This window comes from Pseudonaja textilis, chromosome 6, assembly GCF_049901715.1.
Source record: "Pseudonaja textilis isolate UNSWEBS1 chromosome 6, rPseTex1.2, whole genome shotgun sequence".
In the NCBI taxonomy this organism is placed as follows: Eukaryota; Metazoa; Chordata; class Lepidosauria; order Squamata; family Elapidae; genus Pseudonaja; species Pseudonaja textilis.
The window spans coordinates 10,860,717-10,886,374 of record NC_141995.1 but is presented as its reverse complement, the minus strand read 5'-3'; the positions used below and the strand labels follow the sequence as shown (position 1 = coordinate 10,886,374).

At 45.3% G+C, this 25,658-nt stretch overlaps 1 protein-coding gene across 29 annotated transcripts in view; it reads left to right on the top strand.

The window, feature by feature from the left end:
• Positions 1–25,658, top strand: part of SEC31A (SEC31 homolog A, COPII component) — a 63,667-nt gene that overhangs the window by 20,223 nt on the left and 17,786 nt on the right. For 4 of the 29 annotated variants that reach the window (XM_087935814.1, XM_087935810.1, XM_087935813.1 and 1 more), the window contains exons 13-22: positions 858–908; positions 3,868–3,945; positions 6,194–6,260; positions 6,921–7,099; positions 9,691–9,817; positions 12,434–12,579; positions 13,070–13,243; positions 14,338–14,505; positions 20,006–20,126; positions 24,757–25,092. In XM_087935814.1, coding sequence (XP_087791940.1) covers positions 858–908; positions 3,868–3,945; positions 6,194–6,260; positions 6,921–7,099; positions 9,691–9,817; positions 12,434–12,579; positions 13,070–13,243; positions 14,338–14,505; positions 20,006–20,126; positions 24,757–25,092 — 1,447 coding nt within the window. Of the gene's footprint in view, positions 1–857; positions 909–3,867; positions 3,946–6,193; positions 6,261–6,920; positions 7,100–9,690; positions 9,818–12,433; positions 12,580–13,069; positions 13,244–14,337; positions 14,506–19,247; positions 19,338–20,005; positions 20,127–24,756; positions 25,093–25,658 lie in introns of all 29 variants that reach the window. The other 25 variants (XM_087935826.1, XM_087935824.1, XM_087935825.1 and 22 more) reach the window with 11 other exon arrangements.

The following is a 25,658-nucleotide window of genomic DNA, read 5'->3' as shown; positions in this document are numbered from 1 at the left end:
AATGTGGCTACACTGCATTTTGAAGGACTACATTAAAAATATTCATCACAGATTAAATTGCCTTTTGGGTTTGGTTTGGAAGAAATCACGGGGATATGGGTAGAAAATAGATTGTGGCTAGAATTAAATGCCTTCCACCTCTCGATAATCTTAAGGAGCCTGTTCTCTGATTAATAAAATGCTCAGGAATTACTAGTAATTAACGAATTTATGAAATTCCTAGTAATTGCTTGAAATATCATCCTTTATTTTTGCTGATAAATTCTTAGTCTAAAGCAGCCTTTCCCCAATCTTTATTTTTACCTTGGAAGAACTTCTGGAATAATTAGGGGGGGGGGAGGGTGTCTAAAAATTGCAAAACAGAGCAAAACAATAGAATTCATTTCTAACCAACACAACCAACGTTTTTCAGCACTTACTTGGCACCCGAGTTGCAGCACGTAAGAATCTCCCACTGCTGCTAATGCCAGGACTATAACAGTGCGCACAGCTCAAAAAAGAAGTTTGTGTTCTTTTTTGTTTCCATCGTAATTTCTAGTGGACTCATGTGGAAAAAGACAGGTATACATTATTTTAATAATAGAGATATCCACAGGGTGTTTCTTCCTTGAATATATCACTCAACTGGGTCAACTAACACACAAGGACAGGTGGATGAGATGGGAAGAAGGGGGGGGGGTGAATCACATTTTTAGTATTGCGTTCGTTGTTTCAGTATCATCGTTCAAGATCTGGCTTCAGATAAATTGAAAATATTTAATCCTTTTGCCTGTTTTTTTTTTGTTTTTTTAAAGAAGTTAAAGCTAAGAAGCTTCTTCTCCAAAATAAATGTTACACCATTTGTTTTATTTCCTTAGATTACTTCAACTCTTGCTAAGGAGAGTCCTCAGGGCAGAGATCAAGATGAGGTAAATAATAATAATCCAGTGCATTTTTTTTTCTTTTTTAATTTGATACGGTTTGGAAAGTAGCACTTTTTCACCTCGACTTTGTTGCAGCCCAGTGCTTATATAGTGAAAAATAAGAATTTAAAATCCTGACAATGCAACACCCATTAAGGGAAAACGTCGGTCTCTACAAGGGGATGTGTGGAAAACTCAGTATTCATTGCAATTTATTAGTTTTACTCTAAACTATGATTTTACGCACTGGGTATGCACAGGTCCACCTGCAACGCGAATCACTTCAAAGGATTACAAAACTACAGTTTTTATTGCTCATCTTTCACAGAAGCTAATTGCTGGCTCACGCTGAGCTGGGCATCTTCTTCATGTTATCCTTTGTACACCTCCCTGAATCCCAGTTTGACTCCCAGTTTCATCCCAAAGTATTTCCTCCTCATTCCTCTGCAGCTGTTGTCTAACTTTCTCCTTTCCTTCTTTTACGGCGTGGTTTCTCTTTCTACAGAGTGTTTCATTTTGATACATTTTTCTTGCTTTGTATTTATCTTAAATTATTTTTTTCCTTTTATAGATGATAGATGAAGATGACGGATCTATAGATAGATAGATAGATAGATAGATAGATAGATAGATAGATAGATAGATAGATAGATATGGATGGGCTGATAGATGATAGTGATAGATAATGATAGATAATCGGTGGGTAGATAGAAAAATGAGATGGTTAGATTCACTAAAATAGATGATAGATAGATAGATAGATAGATAGATAGATAGATAGATAGAATAAGATTGTATACTTATTTTAGATCTTTATTTCAATTTTTATTATTTTTCTCCTAGAAGCATGCATAACAACAACAGAGTTGAAAATAAATTTTGGAATAGCAAAGTAAATAAGCAAAACAAAGCAGAAGGAATTTCATTATCTAGTACAGGGAAAAGTCTGTTCAGGTTATCTCTGAAACAAGTCTATGTTTGCATACCTTCAAAACATTCAGGAAATGCCCCCGTGGTCGAACGGCTGAAAGTGAAGAGGGAGGCAACCCCAAAAAAGAGTCGCTGATGGGTTTCTTAACCATTTAGCGGACCCCATTAAGTTCTATTAAGAACTCTAATCAGTCTGTGGGTCAACCCCAAATTTGTCTATGAAAAAGACTCCTTCAACCTGGCACTGTATAAATATGCTAGACTACAATTCCCTTCACACATACACACACGTGTGTGTGTGTGTGTGTGTGTGTGTGTGTAAGGGGAGCTGTAGTATGACATGTTTATAAGGTGCCAAATCAGCAAAGAATATTCTAGAACAGTGGTTCTTAAAACTGGAGGTAATTATCCTCAAGTAGGAGATGCGGTGGCTCAATGCTTAATGACACTGGAGATGGTTTCTGCTCCGGTGGTTTGAGTCCCAGAACTGTGTGTCAGGGGGAGCTCCTATCACCCATCTCGGCTTCTGTCTATTTAACAGTTTGAAAGCATGTTCTATGCAGGTAGATAGATACCGTGTTTTCCCGAAAATAAGACCTAGCCTGATTTTTTTAAGTGTTGGCCTGCCCCAAAATTAGGCCCTAGTGAAGTGGATGGGCATGGCCAGTACAGGAGGCAGCCCAACCACGTGTCCCCTCACAAATAAGGCAGCAATCCTTAAGTCAGCACTTAGCACGGTACCTCCTTCCCTTCCTCGGTCACCTCATGGAGGCTCGGCCCTTTCCCAACCTGCCAGCATGACTCTAGTGACCAAATCTGTGCGTAGGAGGAGGATCCAAGCTCCAGTGTCCCAGTAGTAGAAGGGCCAGCAGAGGCCAGGGCACGCCTGTTCTGGCTGCAGGCAAACACATGGTAGACAGGGCTGGGTTGGCGATAGCAGTGTTCCCACTCCCATTGGCCCCCGCGCTCACCGCCTCCTGTACATTAAAAAAAGACTTCCCCTGAAAATAAGCTCTAGTGCAGTGATGGCTAACCCTTTCCACATTACATGCCCAAAGTGCGCGCTCACGTGCCTGCACCCATGTTGCGATGTGTGCACGATTCCCCCGCCCCCTGCACCGCATGCCCCTGCGCATGCACACACTTTTCCCCCACGCACGTCTCCCCCGCGCATATGCAGCCGATACCAGACCAGCTGGCTGGAGGGGGGGCATGTGCATGGGCAGTGAGTGGGGCTCTTCCGGGCGACCTGTCGTGTGCCGGCAGAAATGGCTCTGCATGTCACTTCCGGCATGCGTGCCATAGATTCGCCTAGTGCTTATTTTTGAGCCAAAAAATTAAGGCTGGGTCTTATTTTCAGGGAAACACGATAGGTACCACTTTGGTGGGGAGACAAGCCGGTACTCTGTGCAGGCAATCAGATTCCTAACACCTCTGAACCTTCCCAGTTGCAGTGCCCATTTGCAAGGCTGCTCCAGGAAGGCTGCTCCAGGAGGCCTTAGTGATGCTGTAGAAAGAGCCGTTCGCCTTTCTCTCTGGGGCGAAGCCAGCTCGCCATCCTGTAGCGCACCTTGGAAGCGCGCATGGGTGTCCTACGACAGGGCTGGTATCTTGGCAAGCCAAACTGCTACTACTCTGCACTAGCATTTGTGGTCTCCTGGCTAATGTAACAAGGCTCTATGCTAATGCTACTAATAATTGCCCCCAACAAGAATATTTGGAGATATCCTGGTGGCCAACCTTAAGTATGGTTTCTGCTACACTTCCTCACATTGCTGCTCTGTTGGTGTGGGTTGAAGGTCACCTGTTATTATTTTAACAAGCAGTAGGTATTTGGATTCTTCAGAAAGGGAAATGTTGAAAGAAAGAAAAACAAAAGATAGAGTTCTTCTCCTTGCTGCTATGACTCTAGGTTTACTAACCTTACACTTTCGGGGAGACATCTTGGGGCTATTTGGAGGCTTATTTGCATTGGTTAAGGAGTTGGTTTCTTTGCTTTAATCTTTCCAACGTCCTCTTCGTATCGGTGAGAAAGGCTCACGAGGAAGCTGACATGCTTGCACAGCCTGATGGTGGAGAGGGTCTTGCCGCTAAGGAGCAGCTGTTTGCAGAGGTATTCACCCCCTTTTTTGTGCTAAACATGCAAACTGACTCAACATTGGTAGTGAATGTGAGTGGTTTTGCATTGGCTCCCAACTAACCTGTTTGCCTATGTGTGTTATCTCATGTCCCCAGGGCTGTACAGATAGTCCTTGGCTTACAACATTGTTTAGCGACCGTTCAAAGTTACACCAGCACTGGAAAAAAGGGACCTACGACTGTTTTTTTAACACAACTGCTGAAGCATCCCCATGGTCGCATGATCGAACCTCAGAGGCTTGGCAACTGTCTCATATTTATGATGGTTGCGGCATCCTCCAGGGTCACGCGATCCCCTTTTGGGACCTTCTGACCAGCAAAGTTAATTGGGAAGCCAGATTCCCTTAACAACCGCGTTGCTAACTTAATGGCGGTGCTTCGCTTAAGCACTGTGTCAAGAAAGGTTGTACAGTGGGGCAAAACTCAATGTCTCACTTAACAACGGAAAGGTTGGGCTCCATTGTGGTCATAAGTTGAGGTCTATTTGTATCCCTGGGACTGACTTTAAACTGAGACGCTATTCAAATTTACCTTCGGAGTTTAGCTCTATTTGACTTAGCAGCAAGGAGGTTTCCTGCGGTGATTGGATATTTTGGAAATAAATGTGTTCTGACCCAGCTCCCCAAACACGACAAACCCTCTGACGTGAACTCAAAGTTTCCTTTATTAGGAGCGCCAGCAGCCTCGGCAAAAAGTTTCTCTCTCAACTCAGGCCAACAAGACCAGCCGGCCAGGAGATGAATAGTTGTCTGCCACTTCTATTCATTTCCACCCCCTGCCTTTTATCCCCAGAGCTGGGGGGTAGCTTCGCTAGCAGCGATGGCTCTTCCTTCCCAAGGATCAGCCCACAGATTTCCACTGCTCTCCTCTCCTCTGCCTTCTGTGCATCCACGCATCAGGCCCTGGACCCAGCTGTTCCTCCTCCTCCTCATCAGCCACCTCCAGGCTGTTGACTCTCCATCTGAGGGCTGGTGGGCGGCCCAGGCTCTGTCTCTTTTCTCTCTCTCTCTCTCTCTCTCTGCCAGCTCCAATCCCTCTTCCCCCTCAGAGCTCTCAGGTTGCCCTGATGGTGGCCCTGACTCCCAGCCCTCTTCCTCCTCCTCTGATTTGGCTGCTGGAAGGGCCGGAAGCTGACAAAATGAAGCTGGTGTGTATTTTGCACATGTGTGTAGACCTCAACTTATGATCGGTCAGTTAGCACCCATTTGAAATTATAATGGAGCGACGGCCACCCTCCCATGATCACATGACTGTATTTAAGCTGCTTGGCCAACCAGCTTGGATTTAGGATCCCTTGCAGTCACATGACAGCGTTTTAAAGCATTTTTGCCAAAACCTCCCCATACCGAATAATTTGGTTTGCTTAACAGTTGTGGCGTTTGCTTACCACAATTGCTGTAAAAAGATCGTAAAATGGGGTCCGCGACGTGGGTGGCCTGCTTTATGACTGTCGTGACTTACGATCAAAATGAGCAGGCTCCATTACCATTGTAAGTCAAGGACTATCAATGCGCAATAAATTTTAATGAAAAGTCACTAAATGTATCGTTGTGCACCCTCAGCTCGTACCTCTATAGATATTTCATAACATGACAATTTGATAATAGGGCAGAAATGATTATACACCCAGTCCTTGTGCCTGTTTGCTCAAAATTAAGTCCCATGGAGTTTGTTCCCAAGATGAATGAGCAGAGGAGTAAAAATGTAAATATACCATTTCTTACCAGAGTGAGTAGGATAACATAAATTATTGTTAAGTGGCAGTTTTGATTTCAGCGCAGCTTTGTCACAATGTTTCCCGCCATAAAGCACATTATAATTAGAATGCATTTAAAAATAACAAGAGAAGGAAGAAAGTGAGTATTATATGATATGGGATTTATTTTATCAATAGTTGGAAAACAAATGTGGATGTTAGAAATCAAAGATTAGCGCAAAATAGTAAACGTGGTAAGAATTAAAACTGTGAAGATGAGGAATGTTATAAGAATTAGATATATGATGCAGATTAGTACTAAGTAAGAATAGAGTATTAAAGTTAAGCAATGAATATGTATAAACTATAATGGTTATTACACAAGAGATTTATACCCTGATGACACACTGTTCAAATGAAAGATGGAATGTTTGTATAAATAAAATAAAAAAATTACAAATAATAATAATAATAACAACAACATGTTCCCAAACTATATTAAGCCGCATTGTTTTTCCCCTTCCAGAGTAAAAACACTGAGTTTGATTCACTGCAACCCATCAATGAAACCTTTAACATTTCTGTCACCGGAGGTAAATAATATATATAAATATATTTTACATACTAAATGGGTTACCAAACGGAGTTAATTTTCTATATTTGATTCTAAGATTATGGTGATAACCGTTGTCATTTACCTTTAAAGCCCTTTATGGCTTGGGTCCAGGTTACCTAAGGAAACCTGTCTTGCCAGTCCCATCCACCCGACCCATTAGAGCGAGGACGCAGGGAATGTTGCGGCTCCCACCCCTGAGGGAGATACACCTGGTGGGACCCAGGAGAAGGGCCTTTCCCGTGGTGGCTCCCTCTCTCTGGAACATCATTCCCCCAGAGATTAGAATGGCCCCCTCACTAATACTTTTCCAAAAAGCACTGAAAACCTGGTTTTGCCAGAGGGCCTGGGGAACCCAGAGGGGGATGGAGCCCATCAAATGGCTAGTGGGATTTGCGTTCTTCAGGACGGGTGGGGGATGCAGGGTGGGAGTTGGGTTTTTTTTTCCCCCCAAATTTTGTTCTATTGTACTTTACTAATTTATATGATTCTTTTTGTTAGTTGTTATTTTTTGTTTTTATTTTTTGTTTTAAATATGGTTTTACATTGCGTAAGCCTCCTCGAGTCGCCCTGGGCGAATAGGTGGCAATACAAATTAAATAAATAAATTGTCTTTGTTTCTGTGTTCTCCTTCATGCAGACATCGATGGTTTGATCACTCAGGCTTTGCTGACGGGGAACTTTGAAAGTGCCGTTGACCTTTGCCTGCACGACAATCGCATGGCTGACGCCATTATCCTTGCCATAGCTGGTGGCCAAGAACTGTTGTCCAAGACGCAGAAGAAGTATTTTGCAAAAACAAGAGGCAAAATCACCAGGGTAGGTGGAAGCAAAGATAAAAATTGGCAAACTTCATAATTATCTCCCTCCTCTTCCTCTTATCTACCTCCCCAAACGCTTGGGTAATCCTGAGAATAGCCAAGCAGACACGTATTTACAAAAGGATGAATCATTTTTTGTGTGTGTGTGTGTTCAGTGAATTTTACTCCATTTTATGACCTTGCTTGCCACAGTCGTTAAGCGAATCACTGCAGTTGCTAAGTCAGTCACACAGTTGTTAAGTGAATCTGGCCTCCCCCATTGACTTCGCTTGTAAGAAGGTCGCAAAAGGGGATCACGTGTCCTCGGGACACTGCAGCGGTCATAAATATGTCATTTGCCAAGCGTGTGAATTTTGATCACGTGACTTTATAGAGACGTTGTAATGGTCATAACTGTAAAAAACTGGTCATAAGTCACTTTTTTTCAAGGCCGTTGTAACTACGAATAGTCACTAAACAAAAGTGTAAATTGAGAACTACTTGTGCAACAACCTAAGCCATGGAAAAATTAAAAGATCAGATTGGACTGAAGCCTTGATGTCCAGTGTGAGGTAACGTTACAAGGAATAGAGAAGGAGACGTTGCTTTCAACTGTGTATTCTGTGTAATAGGAGAGTCTGGCAGCTGAAATTTAAAGCCTAGCTCAGAGATGGGCAGAAGTTAAATCCACTTCTGACTCTGGATCGATGCCAAGATCTGACTCATTCATCTTCTTTCTTCTTTTAACAACCCCATAATCCCTTGCGGGGTAGAGTCTGGGAAACTGAATGGAGCTAGTGGAGTGTTTTAATGGCCGGATGCCCTTCCTGTCGCCAGTGCGGAGTTTTGTTCAGCAGATATATTCTCAGTGTACCCAGAGAGAGAAATCTCTGCCTCTACCTACCGTGTTTCTCCAACAATACGACCTCCCCCAATAGGAAGACCCAGCATGTTTTCTAGGCATAAAATAAAATTAAGACCCTCCCCCAAATTTAGGCCTATTTTAAAACATGCAAAATGGGGGGAAGGGCAGGGGAACTTGCCGTTAGGAGCGCCCCGCGGGCAGCAATTCCTCACTACCAGCTGCTCCTAATGGGGGATCATGGCAGAGCGTGGAGAGCTCCCTACTCCTGCCAAGCACCTTTGCGGCAGACCCAAGACCTTCAGCGCCCGCTGCTGTTGATTTCCCTTCTGCCCATGCTGCCGCCGCGTTTGGAGCTGCCACTTCCACGTTTCGAGCGCTACTGCTGTTTGGAGCACCGCTGCTGTTTGGAGCTGCCGCTTCCGCATTTGGAGCTGCCGCTGCGTTTGGAGCTGCCGCTTCCACATTTGGAGCTGCCGCCACGTTTGGAGCTTCCACTTCCGCGTTTGGAGCACTGCTGCTGTTTGGAGCACCACCGCCACTTGGAGCGCCGCCACCACTCCAAACATGGCGGCAGCTCCAAACGTAGAAGTGGCAGCTCCAATCGTGGCGGCGGTGCTCCAAATGGCAGTGGCACTCCAAACACGGAAGCGGCAGCTCCAAACGTGGTGGTGGAATGGGCAGAAGGGAAAGCAACAGTGGCGGGTGCCAAAGGTCTTGGGTCTGCAGCAATGGTGTTTGGTGGGAGTAGGGAGCTCTCTGCGTTTCGCCATGATCACCCGTTAGGAGCGGCTGGTGGCGAGGCTGCCCACGGGGTGCTCTAGATGAGGATGCAAGGGGGGGAATTAAGTCACCCCAAAAAAGACGGCTTAGCCGTCTCTTCGGGGCTCAAAAAATATAAGAGCCGGCCTTATTTTATGAGAAACACGGTATGTTTAATTTTCTGGCACTGAATTTACATTGCGATATTCTGAACAGTTCATTTAGTGACCGTTCAAATTTACAATGGTACTGAAAAAAGTGATTTACGACCGTTTTTCACATTTACAACCGTTGCAGCATCCCCATCAAGCAAATTTAGATGCTCAGGAACTGACTCATCTTTATGACGGTTGCCGTGTCCCAGAGGGCCACGCATTCCGCTTTTGCTACCTTCTGACGAGCAAAGTCAGTGGGGAAGCCAGGTTCACTTAACAACCATGTGACTAATTTAACAAGTGCAGCTGATTCACTTAACAACTGCGGCAAGGTCATAAAATGGAGCAAATACACTTAACAACTCTCACTTAGCAAGAGAAATTGGGGGCTCAATTGTGGTTGTAAGTCAAGGACTGCCAATACTGTGACAACGGAGGAAACAACAAGTTTCAACATTGGCTCCAGAGTTAGTCATTCCTCATGTAGACCTGAGGGATTTGGGTTAGTCATGACTGTGATTGTCTTGACTTCAGTGGATCTCTTGTAAATATGAGCACCCGTAGAGCCAAGTCAGTGCCCAGCATAAAGAAACGTGATGTGAAGCTTCCCATACACCCTGGGATTTATTTGCTTGCACTGGAAGTTAGTGATGGCCAAATTCTGTGGGGCGGGGCGGGCGCGATCCCCACCTACCTAGAGATAGCCGATTGGGGAAGGGTCTCTTGTGTGTTCCTGGGTCTCATTACTCAGTAAAATACTCAACAGTGGAGAAGGGGCATTTTGCAGATATTGTTGACGTTAGTGTGCGTGTGTGTTCCCCCCCATTCCAGCTCATCACTGCTGTTGTGACCAAGAACTGGAAGGAGATTGTCCAGTCATGTGATTTGCAAAACTGGAAAGAGGCCTTGGCAGCTGTGCTGACTTACGCGAGGCTGGATGAATTTGCAGTTCTTTGTGGTAAGCCGGATGGGCATTAACAATTCTATATATTCCTGTCTCCGTCCCCATATATATATATGTGTGTGTAGGTGTGTCTCTCTCTCTGTCTCTCTGTCTCTCTCTCTTTCTGTCTGTCTCTCTCTCTCTGTGTCTCTGTCTCTGTCTCTGTCTCTGTCTCTCTCTCTCTCTCTCTCTGTCTCTCTCTCTCTCTGTGTGTCTCTGTCTGTCTGTCTTTGTCTCTTTCTCTCTGTGTCTCTCTCTCCACACATACATACATACATACATGTATGTGGATGCATATTTAATTATAACGTTTTCAATCCAGGGAAATTATACCTGGCACATCACCTTTACTGAATTATTTAACTTGGGTACTCGGGTTTCGTGCCTGAAGGCAAAAACGATGCCACCCACCACCCTTTTCTTTTCTTTTTATGGGCCTCCTATTCTAAACTCTCCTGGTTACTAATGGCCTTTAATTTGTCTCTGACAAGGAGCACTGATCGCGATTCATGTCAGAACATTAATATTTGAAAGCATCGGGCAGGATATCCAGACTCTTGAGAGGAAACGATAGCATTATTAAGCTATTAAAAAATTGTAGCTCAGAATGCAGCAACAGGGAGCCCCCCCCCCCTCCACACACACACACACACACACACACACACACAGTAAAAGCTGTTCTTTTCTAGCGACTCGATGAGAAGCCATTCTGGATCTTGATCGGTTTTATTTTGGGATCAGTGCCCAGTAGCCCAACTTGGAATATAGATGCAGTTCCCTTATTTAACTGCAAAAGTAATAGCATGGCAAGAGTATAGGTATTGGTAGTCCTAGACTTACAACCACAATTAAGCCCAAAATTTATCTTGCTAAGTGAGAAAAGGAGCTTTGCCCCCTCCCCCATATTTTACAACTTTCCTTTTGCCACGTTTTTTTATGTGAATCACTGCAGTTGTTTAATTAATAACACCGTCGTTAAGTGAACCTGACTTTCCCCACTTGTCAGAAGGTCGCAAAAGATGGTCACTTGACCCGAGGACACTGCAACCGTCATAAATATGAGTTAGTTCAGAGCATCTGAATGTAAATCACATGACTGTAAAGGTCATAATTATGAAAAAATGGTCATATAACTCACTTTAATCAGTGCCATCGTAACTTCATACCCACACTAAGCGAACTGTTGTAAGACAAGGGCTACCGTAGTTCTCACCTTATGACTATAGCTGGGACTAGAATCTCCATTTCCAAGCAAGCTGGTTTGTGCGTTCGATTTTGCAACCATTTTTACCTCAGTTGTTAAGTAAACCTTAAATCTTAAGGTTTCTTTCCAGGTCCCCAGAGCAGCTGAAACCTAGAATTGGAAGGAGATTGTCCAGTTAAGTGTCTATGGAGATTCTCAGCCATCCAGCTTCATGGTTGTCCCAAAGGTGCTTTTTCAAGAGGGCAACTGGACTTTCTGGTTTATTTCTTTGAAGACGTTTCTCTTCTCATCCAAGAAGCTTCTTCAGCTCTGACTGGATTGGTGGGGAATGATTCAGTCAGAGCTGAAGAAGGTTCTTGGGTGGGAAGCGAAACGTTTTCAAAGAAAAATAAAGTCCAGTTGCTTCTTGAAAAAAAAGCATATTTGGGACAGATTGTCTCGTTGTACAGTTTGTAAACCTGGAAAGCAACCTTAGCTGCTGCGTTTGCTTACGCTAGGTCAGACAGCATTACAACTCTTCGTGGTTAAAATTTCATCAACCTACTTCTCATTCCAGCGTCTTATTTCAGATTACCAAAAGGTGCTAACCCTCCTCCCTCCCTCCTTCTGTCTTCTATTTTGCATGTTCGGTCTTTCTTCTGTTTGCTGGTATCAGCTATGCCATCTTATACCATCTTATACATTCAGAGCAGGCCTGCCTGACTTCGATAGGAGAAATGGCCAAATTGATAAATTAAACATGACTGTGGGCTGCAAAGGAATATCTGGCACACCAGTTAGCTCTCTGGTGGCTAGCAGAGCACTGGAGCTGACAGACACACAGCAGCACATCTTTTTGGTGTGTGTGTGTGTGTGTGTGTGTGTGTGTGAATTTGTTGACTTTCTAAGAAATACCTGGGGCTGCATACATGCAGGATTGGTTTAGAGCAAGGGTGTCCAACCTTGGCAACTTTAAGACTTGTGGACTTCAACTCCCAGAATTCTTCAGCCAGCAAAGCTGGCTGAGGAATTCTGGGAGTTGAAGTCCACAAGTCTTAAAGTTGCCAAGGTTGGACACCCCTGTTTTAGAGGATATTTGTTGAGAGAAACCCCCGCCCCCCTGCAGCCTTCATGCTCCTATTTCCCTTGCCCCCATTTTAATCTTTTAATGATAAATCATCAGCATAACTGATTATTGTTATTAGTGTTTTATCTTTTTAATATTTGTAAGCTGCTCAGAGTCGCCTCCGGATGAGATGGGAAGCACATAAATCCAAATAGATACGTACATCATACGTGTATTAGTGCACACATACAGCACCAGGAAATGAAGACAGGCCAATGGGGGAGAAGGTGTACCTGAGTCTCCAGCACTTTCTGATAATTGGGATATATTATTCTCTGGTCATGTTGGTTCCCATGCCTATTTTGTTCATCTTCCTGACTAGATTTGTTGGGCTCGAGACTTGAAAACGAAGGGGACAGCGCTTTGCAAACGCAGGCTTGCCTGTGCTTCATTTGTGCCGGAAATGTGGAGAAGTTGGTTTCCTGTTGGACTAAAGCCCAGGATGGAAACAATCCACTGTCTCTTCAGGTTAGGCCCTTTTATTTTCGATTCCCTTTGGGTCTCAGTCGTTGAAAGATGCACCGTATAATCCAGAGTTCCCAGACTTTTCTGGTTTGGCAGGCCAAGCGGGGAGGGGCAAGTGCCTTTACACGAGCGCGTGTCTACGCTTTACACCAGCGTGTGCGCGAGCAGGCCCGCGAGTGCCCACGCAACAAAAACGGGGCTGTGAGTGCCCTCACAATGCTCGCGGTGACGCTAGTGTGAGGGGACTGCCACTCAACACAGCCTAGTGGTCAAGAGGCCACAGCCCGGTATAGTGGGCCATGGCCTACTGGTTAGAGACCCCAGGTGTAGGGTCTCCTGCTTGAGTAGGGGGTTGGACTAGAAGACCTCCAAGGTCCCTCCTTCCAGCTCTATTCCGATTGAAAGTCAGTTCTGCTTGAAGAGTCAATCATATCCGTCTGTTTCAAGCTAGGTCTCCTTTATTATTTGTTCTCCTTGCATTTCGCGCTCCCAGGATCTCATTGAAAAAGTGGTCATTCTGCGTAAAGCTGTCCAACAGACCCAGGTGATGGATGCCAACGCTGTCGGGGTCCTTCTGGCGGAAAAGATGAGCCAGTATGCCAACCTTTTGGCTTCTCAAGGCAGCATCGCTGCAGCGTTAGCTTTCCTTCCGGCTAATACCAACCAGGTAAACGGACTTCACTGTATCTATCTACATCAGGGGTGTCCACCCTTGGCAACTTTAAGACTTGTGGACTTCAACTCCCAGAATTCCTCAGCCAGCTTTGCTGGCTGAGGAATTCTGGGAGTTGAAGTCCACAAGTCTTAAAGTTGCCAAGGTTGGACACCCCTGATCTACATTTTCTTCTTTTGCCTTTTACAGGTGGTCCTTTACTTACGACCACAGTTGAGCCCAAATTTTCTGTTGCTAGGTCAGACAGTTGCTAAGCGAATTACGCCCCCTTTTACGACCTTTCTTGCCACCCGTTGTTCAGTGAATCACTGCAGTTCAATTAGTAACATGGTTGTTAAGTAAATCTGGCTGCCCCATTGACTCTGCTTGCGGGAAGGTCGCAAAAGGGAATCACATGATCCCAAGACATTGCAGCCCTCATAAATATGAGTCAGTTGCCTAGCCTAGAAGTTTGAACACCTGACTTAGGGGATGATGCAGTAACAGTGAAAATAGATCTCTTAAGTTGCACTTTTCAGCGCCGTTGTAACTTTGAACGGGGACTATATGAACTGTTGTAAGCCAAGTTCCACCTGTACTAGATTAGCCTACACCACGGGTGTCAAACTCAAGGCCTGGGGGCCAAATCCGGCCTGCGGGATGCTTAGATCTGGCCCGCAGGGCCGACCTGGAAACAGTGAAGAACTGGCCCGCGGTGCCTCTGCCAGCAAAAACAGAGCTCAGGAGGCGTCCGTTTTTGCTGGCAGAGGGTTGCTGGCTATCATCCCAGCTGAAAACGGAGCTCAGGAGCCCATTTTCATTGGCAGAGCATTGTGCCCCCTCGACACAAGCTGGCCACACGTGACACCCTGGGGCCCTGGATATCAAACACAACCCTTGACGTGGCCCACAGTGAAATTTAGTTTGACAGCTCTGGCCTACACGATTGAAGGTGGCCTGAGAGAAGAGAAGTTCAGTCAGTCATCTCCAAACTGGTTGCTATGAGTCCATTGCTTTCTGTGGCTTTTGTTGACAACATAAAACTCCTCGTCCTCTTGATGGATCTAGTCCTGTGAATGTACTTAACGGGGTCTTTTCTCCTTTGCCAGCCCAACATCGTGGTGCTACGGGACAGGATCTGCAAAGCGCAGGGGGAGCTTCCCAGGGGCTCAGAGGCACCCCCAGCACCCTACGAGAGGCAACCAGCAGCCAAGGGGAGGAGCGGCCCTGCTGCTGGTCAAATGCCGCAAAACCCAACTCCGCAATATTATCAGCAGGTAAAAGGCTCTTTCAGCTACCGCCCTTACGTTGGCGGTTGCAGCATTTTAGTGTTTCTGCATGATGTTTCTGCTCAAAATTACCCAGAAGTGTGCCTTGAAAACTCTTTTGAGGAAGAGCTTGTTGTTCTACTTTCATTTTGGGAAGAGGTTCCTTGTCCTCTCGTTCCAGAGATATTTTTGGAAATCATGCCTAGTTAAGCTGCTGGAAGTTTCGTGCAGTAGCTAGTCAAGGTTTTTTTAATTTGAAAGGCTCTTGGGAAGGCTGATGTATTTTGCCCCCAGCTAATGTCTGCAAAGAGCTCTCCCTTCTCCGTTTCTTGCTTTAATTTCCACTCTGGATCTTGAGTTTTAATAAAGCTTAGTCAGTCAGTCATTTCTAGTAGACACCTTGCCCCAAAAATGTTATAGCAGGTCACTTGGCTCAACTTTTTTTTTCCTGGAGACTTTCTAGATCAGAGGCCTCCAACCATGGCAACTTTAAGACTTGTGGACTTGTCCCAAAGGTGTTTTTTTTTCAAGAGGCAACTGAACTGTCTGGTTTTTCTTTGAAGATGGTTTGCTTCTCATCCAAGAAGCTTCTTCAGGTCTGGCTGGATGTTGGGGAATGGAAGGATTTATACTCCTTGCAGGCAGCTGGTCATTTGCATCCTTTTAGCGAGTCATTAAGGCCGCCTGGAGGTTTATCTGGGTCATCCAAGTCCTCCATCGACTTATGGACTTCATCCTGAGTGGTGCAAATGGACGTGGAGCCTTCTTGGAACTGTTGAAAGAACTGTGTTGTAGGCTGGATCATCTATCAATTTATCTCCAGTCTATAACACAGTCCTTTCATCAGTTCCAAGAAGGCTCCACACCCATTTTCAGTACTCAGATGACCCTGAACCTCCAGGTTCATCATCTTCATCATCATCTTTTAATGACCTCATAATCCCTTGCAGGGTGGCATCTGGGCAACTGAATGGAGCTAGTAGAGTGTTTAATGGCCAGATGCCTTTACTGTCGCCAGTGCCGAGTGTTGTTCAGCAGATATATTCTCAGTGTGCCCAGAGAGAGAACTCTCTGCCTCTACCTAGGATCAAACTCACAGCCTCCTGATTGTGAGGCGAGAGCTCCATCCAGGTGGTCTCAACAACTCTAAAAGGATGCAAATGACCAGCTATCTGCAAGGAATATCAATCCTTCCACTCCCCACCATCCAGTCAGAGCTGAAGAAGCTTCTTGGATGAGAACTAAAATGTCTTCAAAGAAAAAAACGACCAACCGGTTGCCTCCTGGAAAAGCACCTTTGGGACAACCATGACCTGGAGGACTGAGAATCTCCATCGACTGATGGACTTCAACTCCCAGAATTCCTCAGCCAGCCATGGCTGCCTGAGGAATTCTGGGAGATGAAGTCCACAAGTCTTAAAGTTGTCAAGAACGGATACCTTTGTTCTGGATAGAATGCAGTTCCCATTATCCCCTGAGAACAGACTGAAGTTAACGAATATTACACAGACCTGTAAATCGGGGTCCCCAACCACCACCACCCAGTCCATAGCCTGGTACCAGGCCGCGGGCCTGTTTGAAACCAGGTTGTGCAAGGAGAGGGTGAATGCACAAGCGGATGAAGCTACGTTGTGCAATTGGCCCACGTGTGTGTGAGAAACCTCCCCCTCCCCTCTCCCTCCCCCCCCTTCCCCCGCCCGCCCCAACCTGAAAGGTTTGGGACCATTGCTATAAATAATCTCTCTGTGGCACCCAAACCAAAAAAAAAAGGCTCATAAACCAAAAAGGGGACGGGTTCATTTCTTTCAGGACACAAACCCACCAGCATGAATGTTCTTGTGGGTTTATTGTCAATCAACATTCCAATAGGTTTCTTTCTGTGAGCTGATTATGAAGCTGTTTTATGGGCATGTAGAACGAAAGCTACAGTATTTCCTATTGATTCCTTCCCCCCTAATAAATTGGGCTTGGTTGTGGTATTGATTCCGGAGAAGCATCCTCATTCTCCTTCCTCATTCACATCCAGGCATTGATGTGGGCATAAGACAGAAGCCCTATCCAGCGTCCTACATCAATTTGGAACAGCAGTTTGACCCCAGTCTCTGTTGGGGTCCAAATAGTGAGTGGTGGAGCTGTTAAGGTGCTATCTGGCTGACCCCTGACCAAGACTTAAAGGTCCTATTTGACTTCTTAAAATCCCCTCAAATAAAAAGAAAACAGTTTTGCCTCCATGTGTACTCTAACATTATCTGATTATCTCAACCTGCTTCCATATAAAGTCCCTTAGTCTTTCTTAAAACTAAAACTAAGGAGAAATTTTCTGACAATTAGAATCATTATTCAGTGGAACCCACAACTCCAGAAGTTGTGGGTGCTTCAACGCTGGAGGTTTTCAAGGAGAGATATTTCAGACTATTGGTCTGAAATGGCATACGGTTTCCTTCTTAAGCAGAGGGTTGGAAGAAGAAGGGATCTCTAAGGTCCCTTCCAACTCGGTTATTCTTTTGCATTCTTTTGCCTGTGAGGAAGCGTCCCCCCCCTTGGTTATCCATGTTCCTTCCCTCTGTCCCCTTCCTCCATTGGCTTTCTCAACTGAGTTGCACCCTTTGATCAAGAAATCAAAAAACTCAGCTTGCAGAAGACTTACGATTCTTGCAAGCAAATGAAATGTAACAGAGTTTGCAGCAGCTCTATGGAGAGGAAGAACCAACCTTGTTCCAGCCTTGTTCTATCAGCCTATGGCTGCAGGAAGAACCTATAATACTGATTGAAGAGAATATTTGTGGCTCAGGATTAAACCAAGAGAACTTTGGTGCTTAGTGATTTTCTTGCAGACATTTCATTACCAAACTAGGTAGTGGTAGTGAAGGTAGAGTTTGCGCTGATGATGTTACCTAGTTTGGTAATGAAACATCAGCAAGAAAACCACCAAGCTCAGAGAACACTCTGAAGGACCCCACAATTACATATTAATCCAACAATCAGTTTTGAAATTAATAATTAATTTAAAAACTTAATTAATAGCAGACCAAAAGCCAGCAGAATATAAATAATTACTGATGGGAGTCATCTGGTTATTGGAATATGAGAAAGACAAAGAAAGGGACAATCTGAACATTTAATCATACAGAATAAATTCTGGGTAACTCAGAATATATTATTTTGCTAAGGACTGGTTTGGTTGGCAAAATAAATGTCCATAAAGGTAAGGTGGGCAACCTTTGATGTACAGAAGCTCCTCTTAATGTTTTCTGTGAGGTGGAACCTAGAATGGGTGTTGCAGTGATGGAGAATGTGGAGGCTGTGTCAGGCAGATAAACAGGTCAGGATATTCCCCCACCCCCACCCGCACCCCGTTTTTGGGTGGGGTGGGATAGGGGATTAGATTTTATTCTTCTTTAACTGTGCAAAGCCTCGTTTTAGAGTTTGTTGTAGTGTTCTTGTGCTTCCCACCACAAGATGGAACCAGTGGAATGTTGTAGGTGCTCCATCACTGGAGGCTTTTAAGATTAGACTGGACAGACAGGCATGGGGTTTCCTGCCGAAGCAAGGGGTTGGACTAGATGACTTCCAAGGCCCCTACCAATCTGTTATTCTATGCTCTATGGTGGGAAAGACTCAATTTTAATTAAGTTAAATGCTGGATTTTGACAAGGCTTCTGCATTCTGTCAGTGGTCCCATTATGTCTATTTTTACATCACTAGTCTGCATGTGAAACTTCCACAGCACTGTAGGAAATATCATCTGACAGAAGAGGGGAAATGTTCATTTGTTTCTGAAAATGGATGGGTTTGAGTTTTGTCTTTAGTCCTGGAGAACAAACATAACATAACCACTTGGTCTTAAATTGCACCCATATGTTTCCCCCTTGCCTGTTTTAATTATCTAACCGCATTTAGCAACTTGAATCAAACATAATAGCTTTTTTCACCTGTCCCATGTCTTAATACCAAATTTCCAGTCCAGCAACTGTAGTGGACATAAAACAGTCTGTCTTGCATGAACCTTTGCTGTACCTTTTCTCAGATATATATATATATATATATATATATATATATATATATATATATATATATATATATATATATGTGTGTGTGTGTGTGTGTGTGTGTGTGTGTGTGTGTATGTATGTGTGTATATATATATATGTGTGTGTGTGTGTGTGTGTGTATGTATGTATGTATGTATATATATATATATATATATATATATATATATATATATATATATATATATATATATATATATATATATCACAATACTATGTATTAGGCCCTGCATTAAAGTCTCACAACAGAAGATGCTTTCCAAAGAAAGCGTGGAAAGATACCTGTTTCACATTTTTGTTTTTACATTGGTAAGACATTCCTGTCTAATTCTCTTTGTGTGTTATTCAGCATGACAGTTCTAGCTTTGCTGCTTACCTTTTGTCAGCGGAGGAAAAATGCATGAGCTGCAAACAGTATAAACTTCTAGCATTTGTGGCATGAATATTTACTCTTTTAAGAGCTGGCAGTTCTGGTAAATACTAGCTGCTTGCAGGCCTATTCAGTCCCTCCGTTCGTTTCCTTGTTTGCTGCTTGTTTCTTTGCATGGATGACACCCATTATTATAAATGACTTGAAAAGTGTCTTAGTGCTCATTCCTGAGCAGTCTGGCTGTCTGAAACGTTTTTGGCTTTATCACTTTCCTTTTATTTTTATTTTATTTTTTTATTTTTCCATGATTGGTATCTCTCTGTTCAATTCAGGTTAGAATTGCCCCTACCGTTACTACCTGGAGTAACAAAAACCCCACTGCCCTTCCCAGCTTTCCTGCAGCCTCTCCCTCTGAGACACAGGTATAACATTCATTATTCCTCTTTGAGCAGAACCTGCTCTCCTCCTGTAGACCTCACGCCACGTTCCTTGGCGCTCTTTCCCCTTCTTTTTAAAAGCACCCTGTTAATAATTCCCCCGTGCGTTCTCGGCCAATCTGGGAAGCGGTTTCAGACTTTTCAGCTTATCCTGGGTTTCGCCATCCTTTGTGCCATCCCGAATGTTGCTCTGTTTTAAGATAACTTGCTGAATGTCAGATAATCGATGGTTTTGAAACCATCCCCGGGTGTTTTTTTAAAAAAAATTGTTTCCCAGAAGATCCTGAATTATCTCGCCATCCTTTCCCAATCTCCCCCCCGCCGATTGCTTGAAATGGGATCCCCGTTTATAAAATGGTCCCTGTTTATAAAAGTCTTGAAACGGATCCATTTCGCCCTCCCTGGCCAACACCGTGAATCAATTCAAAATGCATTCAGTAATGTTGCTGCTGGAGACTACCGTAAGCTTCTTGGTAAATCACAACCTGAATGCTTTAGATCCAAAAAATCCTTGTCATAATGCAATAGTAGAAAGGACCGATGTGGGAGCTGAGATCAGAACATTTCACTTCCGTGACAGGTCTTCCGCTGGGCTCCCCCATCAAGACATAACTTCTCTTGTTTCTCGCTCCCCTCTCCCATTTCTTCTCCAGAGAGAGAACCCACCACCTCCTCCGGGGTTTATTATGCAAAAGGACATGAACCCCCACATGCCACCGCATCAGCCTGCCCATCCCGATTACAATATGTACACAAGACAACCATGCCCACAACGTAAGTAGCCACCATCTTCTCTGGACGTCGCGTTGCTGGATTCCTTCAAATGACTCGGCAGATATGGGATAATCGAAGGCTTTTGTTTTTCCTCAAAGCTAACCCCTCTCTCTAAAGAAAGCATCATCCGGTGCCAACCTCCAGTGTAATCTAAGATAACTGTAGTACCATGTGTAAGAAAGCTAGCCATTTCTCTTCTCCAAGAAAATGGAGGAACAGGGAGATCATGGGTCTTGATTTATTCTAAAAAGAGAGCTTTCCCGACATCTCATTTGTCTTTTCTGTGTTACTATTGGTATTCTTTAAAAGTGTTATCTCTGGAATAGAGAAGTGAACAAGGATAAATTGTCGCAGCTTCTGTTACAATGCATTGCCCCTTTTAGGGATAAAACAATTCTGTTTCTTGGGCACCGCTTAGGCCAGGGGTTGTCAAACTCAAGACCCGCGGGCCAGATGTGGCCCATAGGGTGCTTAGATCTGAAGAAGGAGAATAAGAAGAACTTTATTGTCATTGTACAAGTACAACGAAACTGTGGATGCACCCCAGCAACTATTCGCAATACAGTGAAACCAAAGCACTTAAAAAGGAAGATAAGAAAAATGGAGTTCCCACGCCTCCATTTTCAATTAGAGAATGCAATATCTACAATATAATATACACAAAATAGACATCCAACATAAGAGCAAAGAACTGGCCTGTGATGCCTCTGCCAGTGAAAACAGAGCTTGGGGGAGCCATGCATGCCACCCCAAAGTTCGGTGTTCACTGGCAGAGGGCTGCAGGCAGCTGTCACAGCCAAAAATGGGGTCCGGGTGGGGGGCGTGCCCACAAGCTCCATTTTCTCGGGCAAAGGGCTAGCAAAACAAACTAAAAACAAAACAAAAGAAGTGTTTCCCCTTTTGCATTTGAGCATGTAAGAAGGGGTAGGAAAGGAGAAAGGGAAAGGCAAGACAAAGAAAAGGAAGGGAAGATGGGAAGAGAGAAGGAAGGAAACCTAAAGAAAGAGGGGAAAGAAAAAGAAAGGCAAACAAAGAGGAAAGGAAAAAGAAGAAGAAAGGGAGGAAGGGAAGGAAGGAAGGAAGGAAGGAACTATAATGAGAGTGAGGGAGGGTCTCAGGGAAGTCCTGCCTTAGCACTTGGCCGCCACAATTACCCCCAACAAGAGTGACATTGAGCTGCCCACGCCCACTATGCCCCCCACCCCCCGCCCTCTGAGGTCAAACACAACCCTGATGTGCCCCTCAATGAAATCGAGTTTGACACCCCTGGCTTAGATGGTGAAAGAGACCTAAATATTCTGCTGTGGCCTTCCCTGTCAATAGAGTAACTCAGCCTTTTTCAACTCTGGCAACTTTTAAGATGTGCGGACCAATTCCCAGAATTCCCCAGCCAGCAATGCCACCCGAAGGGCACCAGGAAATTACTAGGTTCTATGCCAGCTTCTGAACACTCTTCAAGGGTAGCTCCATGTACAGTGCAGATGCTGCCTTGCCCCGGTGGCCCGTCCTTTGTGGTCTCTTGACTGAGCTGGAATTCGGCCCAGATTTTTCCTTCTCTCCTGTTTTGGATATATTGCACTAGGTTATTTGTAGCTCTAGTTGCTTGATTTCTCCCAGGGCATCTTAGAGGCATTAAGAAAAATGAATATAGATTTTGCAGTCAGAGAGCTGCTGCAGTTTAGTGAGAATTCATATGATTTCCTTTTTTTTCTTTTTTCCTCTCTTTCCCCTCAGCCTAATCAATAACTAGTATAACAATTCTTCACAGCCTAGCAATTTCTATTCTGGGCAAAATACTTTGTGCTTTTAGGCTGACTGATTGTACTTCCAGCTTTCATTATCGCATTTCAAAGTGGGGGGAAAAACGGCACTTGGATGATTAATATCTTTTTCTAAATTGAAAAGTAAGTTCTGCCTTGTTTGTATGTGGATGTTTTAATTCGTTCTAAAGCTTCCTTCTGGTGGTTTTTCACCATTAAAACATAAACTTGTCCAGAGGTCTCTACAGGTCGCCCTCGAATTACGACCACAATGGATCTCAAAATTTCTGTTGCTAAGCAAGGCAGTTGTTAAGTGAGTTATGCTTCATTTTATAACCTTTTTGCCATAGTCGTTAAAGGAGTGAATCTGGCTCCCCCCCCCCCATTGATTTGGCCTGTTGGAAGACAGCTGGGAAGGTTACAAATGCTGATCACATGACCCTGGGACAGTGCAACAATCATAAGTACATGCCAGTTGCCAAGTGCCTGGATGTGATGACCTGGGACAAGGCATAAAGGTCACACAGCTAGCTGGGAATTCAAACTCCCCTTTAATGCTCCACATTTCTCCTCAAACGCTCCCACGTTCTGGACAAGTCTTAGAGCAAAGCACACATGCGCGCGCGCGCACACACACACACACACACACAGAGGGAGAGGGAGGGAGACAGGAAGGAAGAAGCAGGCAGTCCTGCAAACTCCAAATATCTGTACTGGCATACAAAACTCCACTAATTCAGCATTTGTACCCGAGAAACGCTGCCTCCCCACAGGAGGCAGTCCCCAGTTGTGCCTGGTGAAGAGGGGCGGGACACTCTCCTCCCAAGTTGTTGGGTCAGCCTGCGCTGTTCCCGCCTCCTCTCCACTCTCCGTGCTCGGGGATCAGCAGGGGGCGTCCTGGCACATCGCCTGAGCTCCGTCGCTCCTCATGTCCACTGCTTGCCCTCTTTCAGTCCTGCCTCCATTCCTCCCTGCTAACAAGCCATTCCAATCCTGAGGGGCCCCGGGATGCCTTGGCCTGCTCCTCCCCACATTCCTCCAAAGCCAACGAAGCTGCCCTCCTTGATCTCTGTGGGTTCCGGCTCATAGTCCTCCTCTGCAGATTCAGTGGGCATCACACCGTATTTTGATCATGTGACCATGGATACTGCAACAGTAGTGTGAAAGTCACTACTGATAGGTCACTTTTTTCAGCGCCATGGTCACTTCAACTGGTCACCGGGCGAACGGGGTGCAAGTCGAAGATTACCTGTCATCTGAAAGAATTGCAGATACAGGCAGTCCTCGACTTATAACAATTCATTTAGGGACCGTTTGAAGTTAGAACAGTGTGGAAAAAAAGTGACTGATGCCCATCTTTCACACTTATGACCGGTGTATCATCCCTGTGATCACGTGATTTACATTTGGACACTTGGCATCTGACTCGTATTTATGATGGTTGCAGTGTCCCGGGGTGACGTGATCCCCTTTTTTGCGACCTCCTGACGAGCAAAGTCAACGGGGAAGCCCAGATTCACTTAACAGCCGTGTTACTAACTTAAGAACGGCGGTGATTCGCTTAACAGGGGTGAGCAAGGGTGAATGCAGCCTGGCTGGAGCATTGGTGAGAGCCACACCTAGAGTACTGCATCCAGTTTTGGTCACCACATTATAAAAAGGATGTTGAGACTCTAGAAAAAGTACAGAGAAGAGCGACCAGGATGATTAAGGGACTGGAGGCTAAAACATAGGAAGAACGGTTGTAGGAACTGGGCTTGGCTAGTCTAGTAAAGAGAAGGACCAGGGGAGACATGATAGCGGTCTTCCAATATTTGAGGGGCTGCCACAGAGAGGAAGGGGTCAAACTATTCTCCAAAGCACCTGAAGGCCAGACAAGGAATAATGGATGGAAACTGAACAAGGAGAGATTTAACCTGAAAATAAGGAGAAACTTTCTGACAGAACAATCAACCAATGGAACAGAAGTTGCCCTTGGAAGTTGTGGGAGCGCCATCGCTTGAGACTTTCAAGAAGAGATTGGACTGCCATTTGTCAGAAATGGTGTAAGGTCTCCCGCTTGGGGGCGGGGTTGGACTAGATGACCTATAAGGTCCCTTCCAACTCTGATTATCTGTTAACTCACCAGTGTGCTAAGGGACAGACGAATGTCATCCTGTCTTAAATCTAAGATTTACAAGACAACCATCCGCCCTGTTGCACTTAATGCTGGGCAGCAACAACAGGGACCGGAAGCTCTCTCCATGCCATGGAAACGCGAAGGCTCCATTGGATATCGGGCATCTCCCATCTCGACCACATCACAAATGACACCATTCGACATCCTTTTGGTGTGGCACCAGTTACAGAAAAGTTGAGGCTCCGCTGGGATGGACGTGTCCACAGAGCAGCACCTTCCACCGTGGCCAAGATTGCTTACCAAGTAGAAGCCAATGGCTGGCGACCTCACAGGCGCTCAAAACACAGACACCATCAGCAAAGATACACAATCGGCGGGCCAGTGCCCTCAAGACGCGGCTGACCATGCAAAGTGGTGTTCAGTGATCCAAAAAGCAGACCCCGCAACTGTGGGAATATGCTAGGAAGAAGAAGAAGTAGTGATTTGCTTGACAAATGTGAGAAAAGTCATAAAATGGGGCAAAATGCACTTAAATTTCTCACTTAACGACACCAATTTGGGGCTGAATTGTGATCGTAAGTCGAGGACTACCTGTATTTATAAATCCCTTTTTCCGGTGGCGTTATGACTTCAAATGGTGGACTAGGCCAAAGGGTGCAAGCCGAAGACTACCTATCGTCTTAAAGAATTGCAAATAGTAGCTGGCGAGTTTTTCTTACTAACGTTGTTCTTTTTTCCTTCTCCAATGTAGCTTGTCAGCCACCCCAACCGTATTCTTTTCGACCGTCACACTATCAGCCGCAACAGCCTCCTCTTGCTCCTCCTACTTCGACCGCTTACCCTACCTCTAACCCGCCTTACATGCCCTCTAACCCTGCCGGTGCCATGCCTCCCCCCTTATACTCCTCCCAGCCGCAGGCCTCTCCAACCAGCTTGAATCCAAGTCCTTCTCTTCCTCCTCCCCCTGCCTCCTTCCAGCATGGCCGGCCAGGAGCTCCACCATCTTCTCTGCCGTCGTATGCATTGCCTCCTGGACCAACAGGTACAGAGACCGCGACCAGTGAGTTGGCTGCTTCCCAAAGAACAGGTCTGCGCTTAAAAGGGCTGTGGGTTTTTTTTGCATTGCATATTGAGACAGGGTGTTTTTTTATATTCTTCTTATTATTATTAATGTTGCATGTGTGTGCGGTGATCTTGTCTTGCGGTTTGACGCAGCATTTTGACAGTTGCAGAGTGCTTACCCCTCTTTGCATGTCGCCTAGCACCCCAGACTTCCTCACACCCTGTTCAGAGCAATGAAGACAATAGGTTTGTGGCCCCTCTTAAGCTAGGGTGCAATTGGCATTCCTCCCTGTTTCTTTATGGCGGGTGGGGTGTCAAACTGGATTTCTTAGCGGGGCCGATTCGCATTGTGGTTCTCCACTGGCTGGCAGGGGGGGCAGGGGCAGGGAGCAAGATGAGATTGCAGCACTTTGCCGGCCCAAAATGACCCAGTGCCTCTGCCGTCCAAAACAGGTTGCAGGGGGAGGGTGCCTGTGCCTCCCGCACGGCCCATTTTGGGCCTCCTGCAGCACACGGCCAGCCAAAAACAGGCCATGTGGAGGCCTCGTGAGCCCCCCCCGCCCCCGTCTTGTTTTCAGCCTCCCGGCCTCC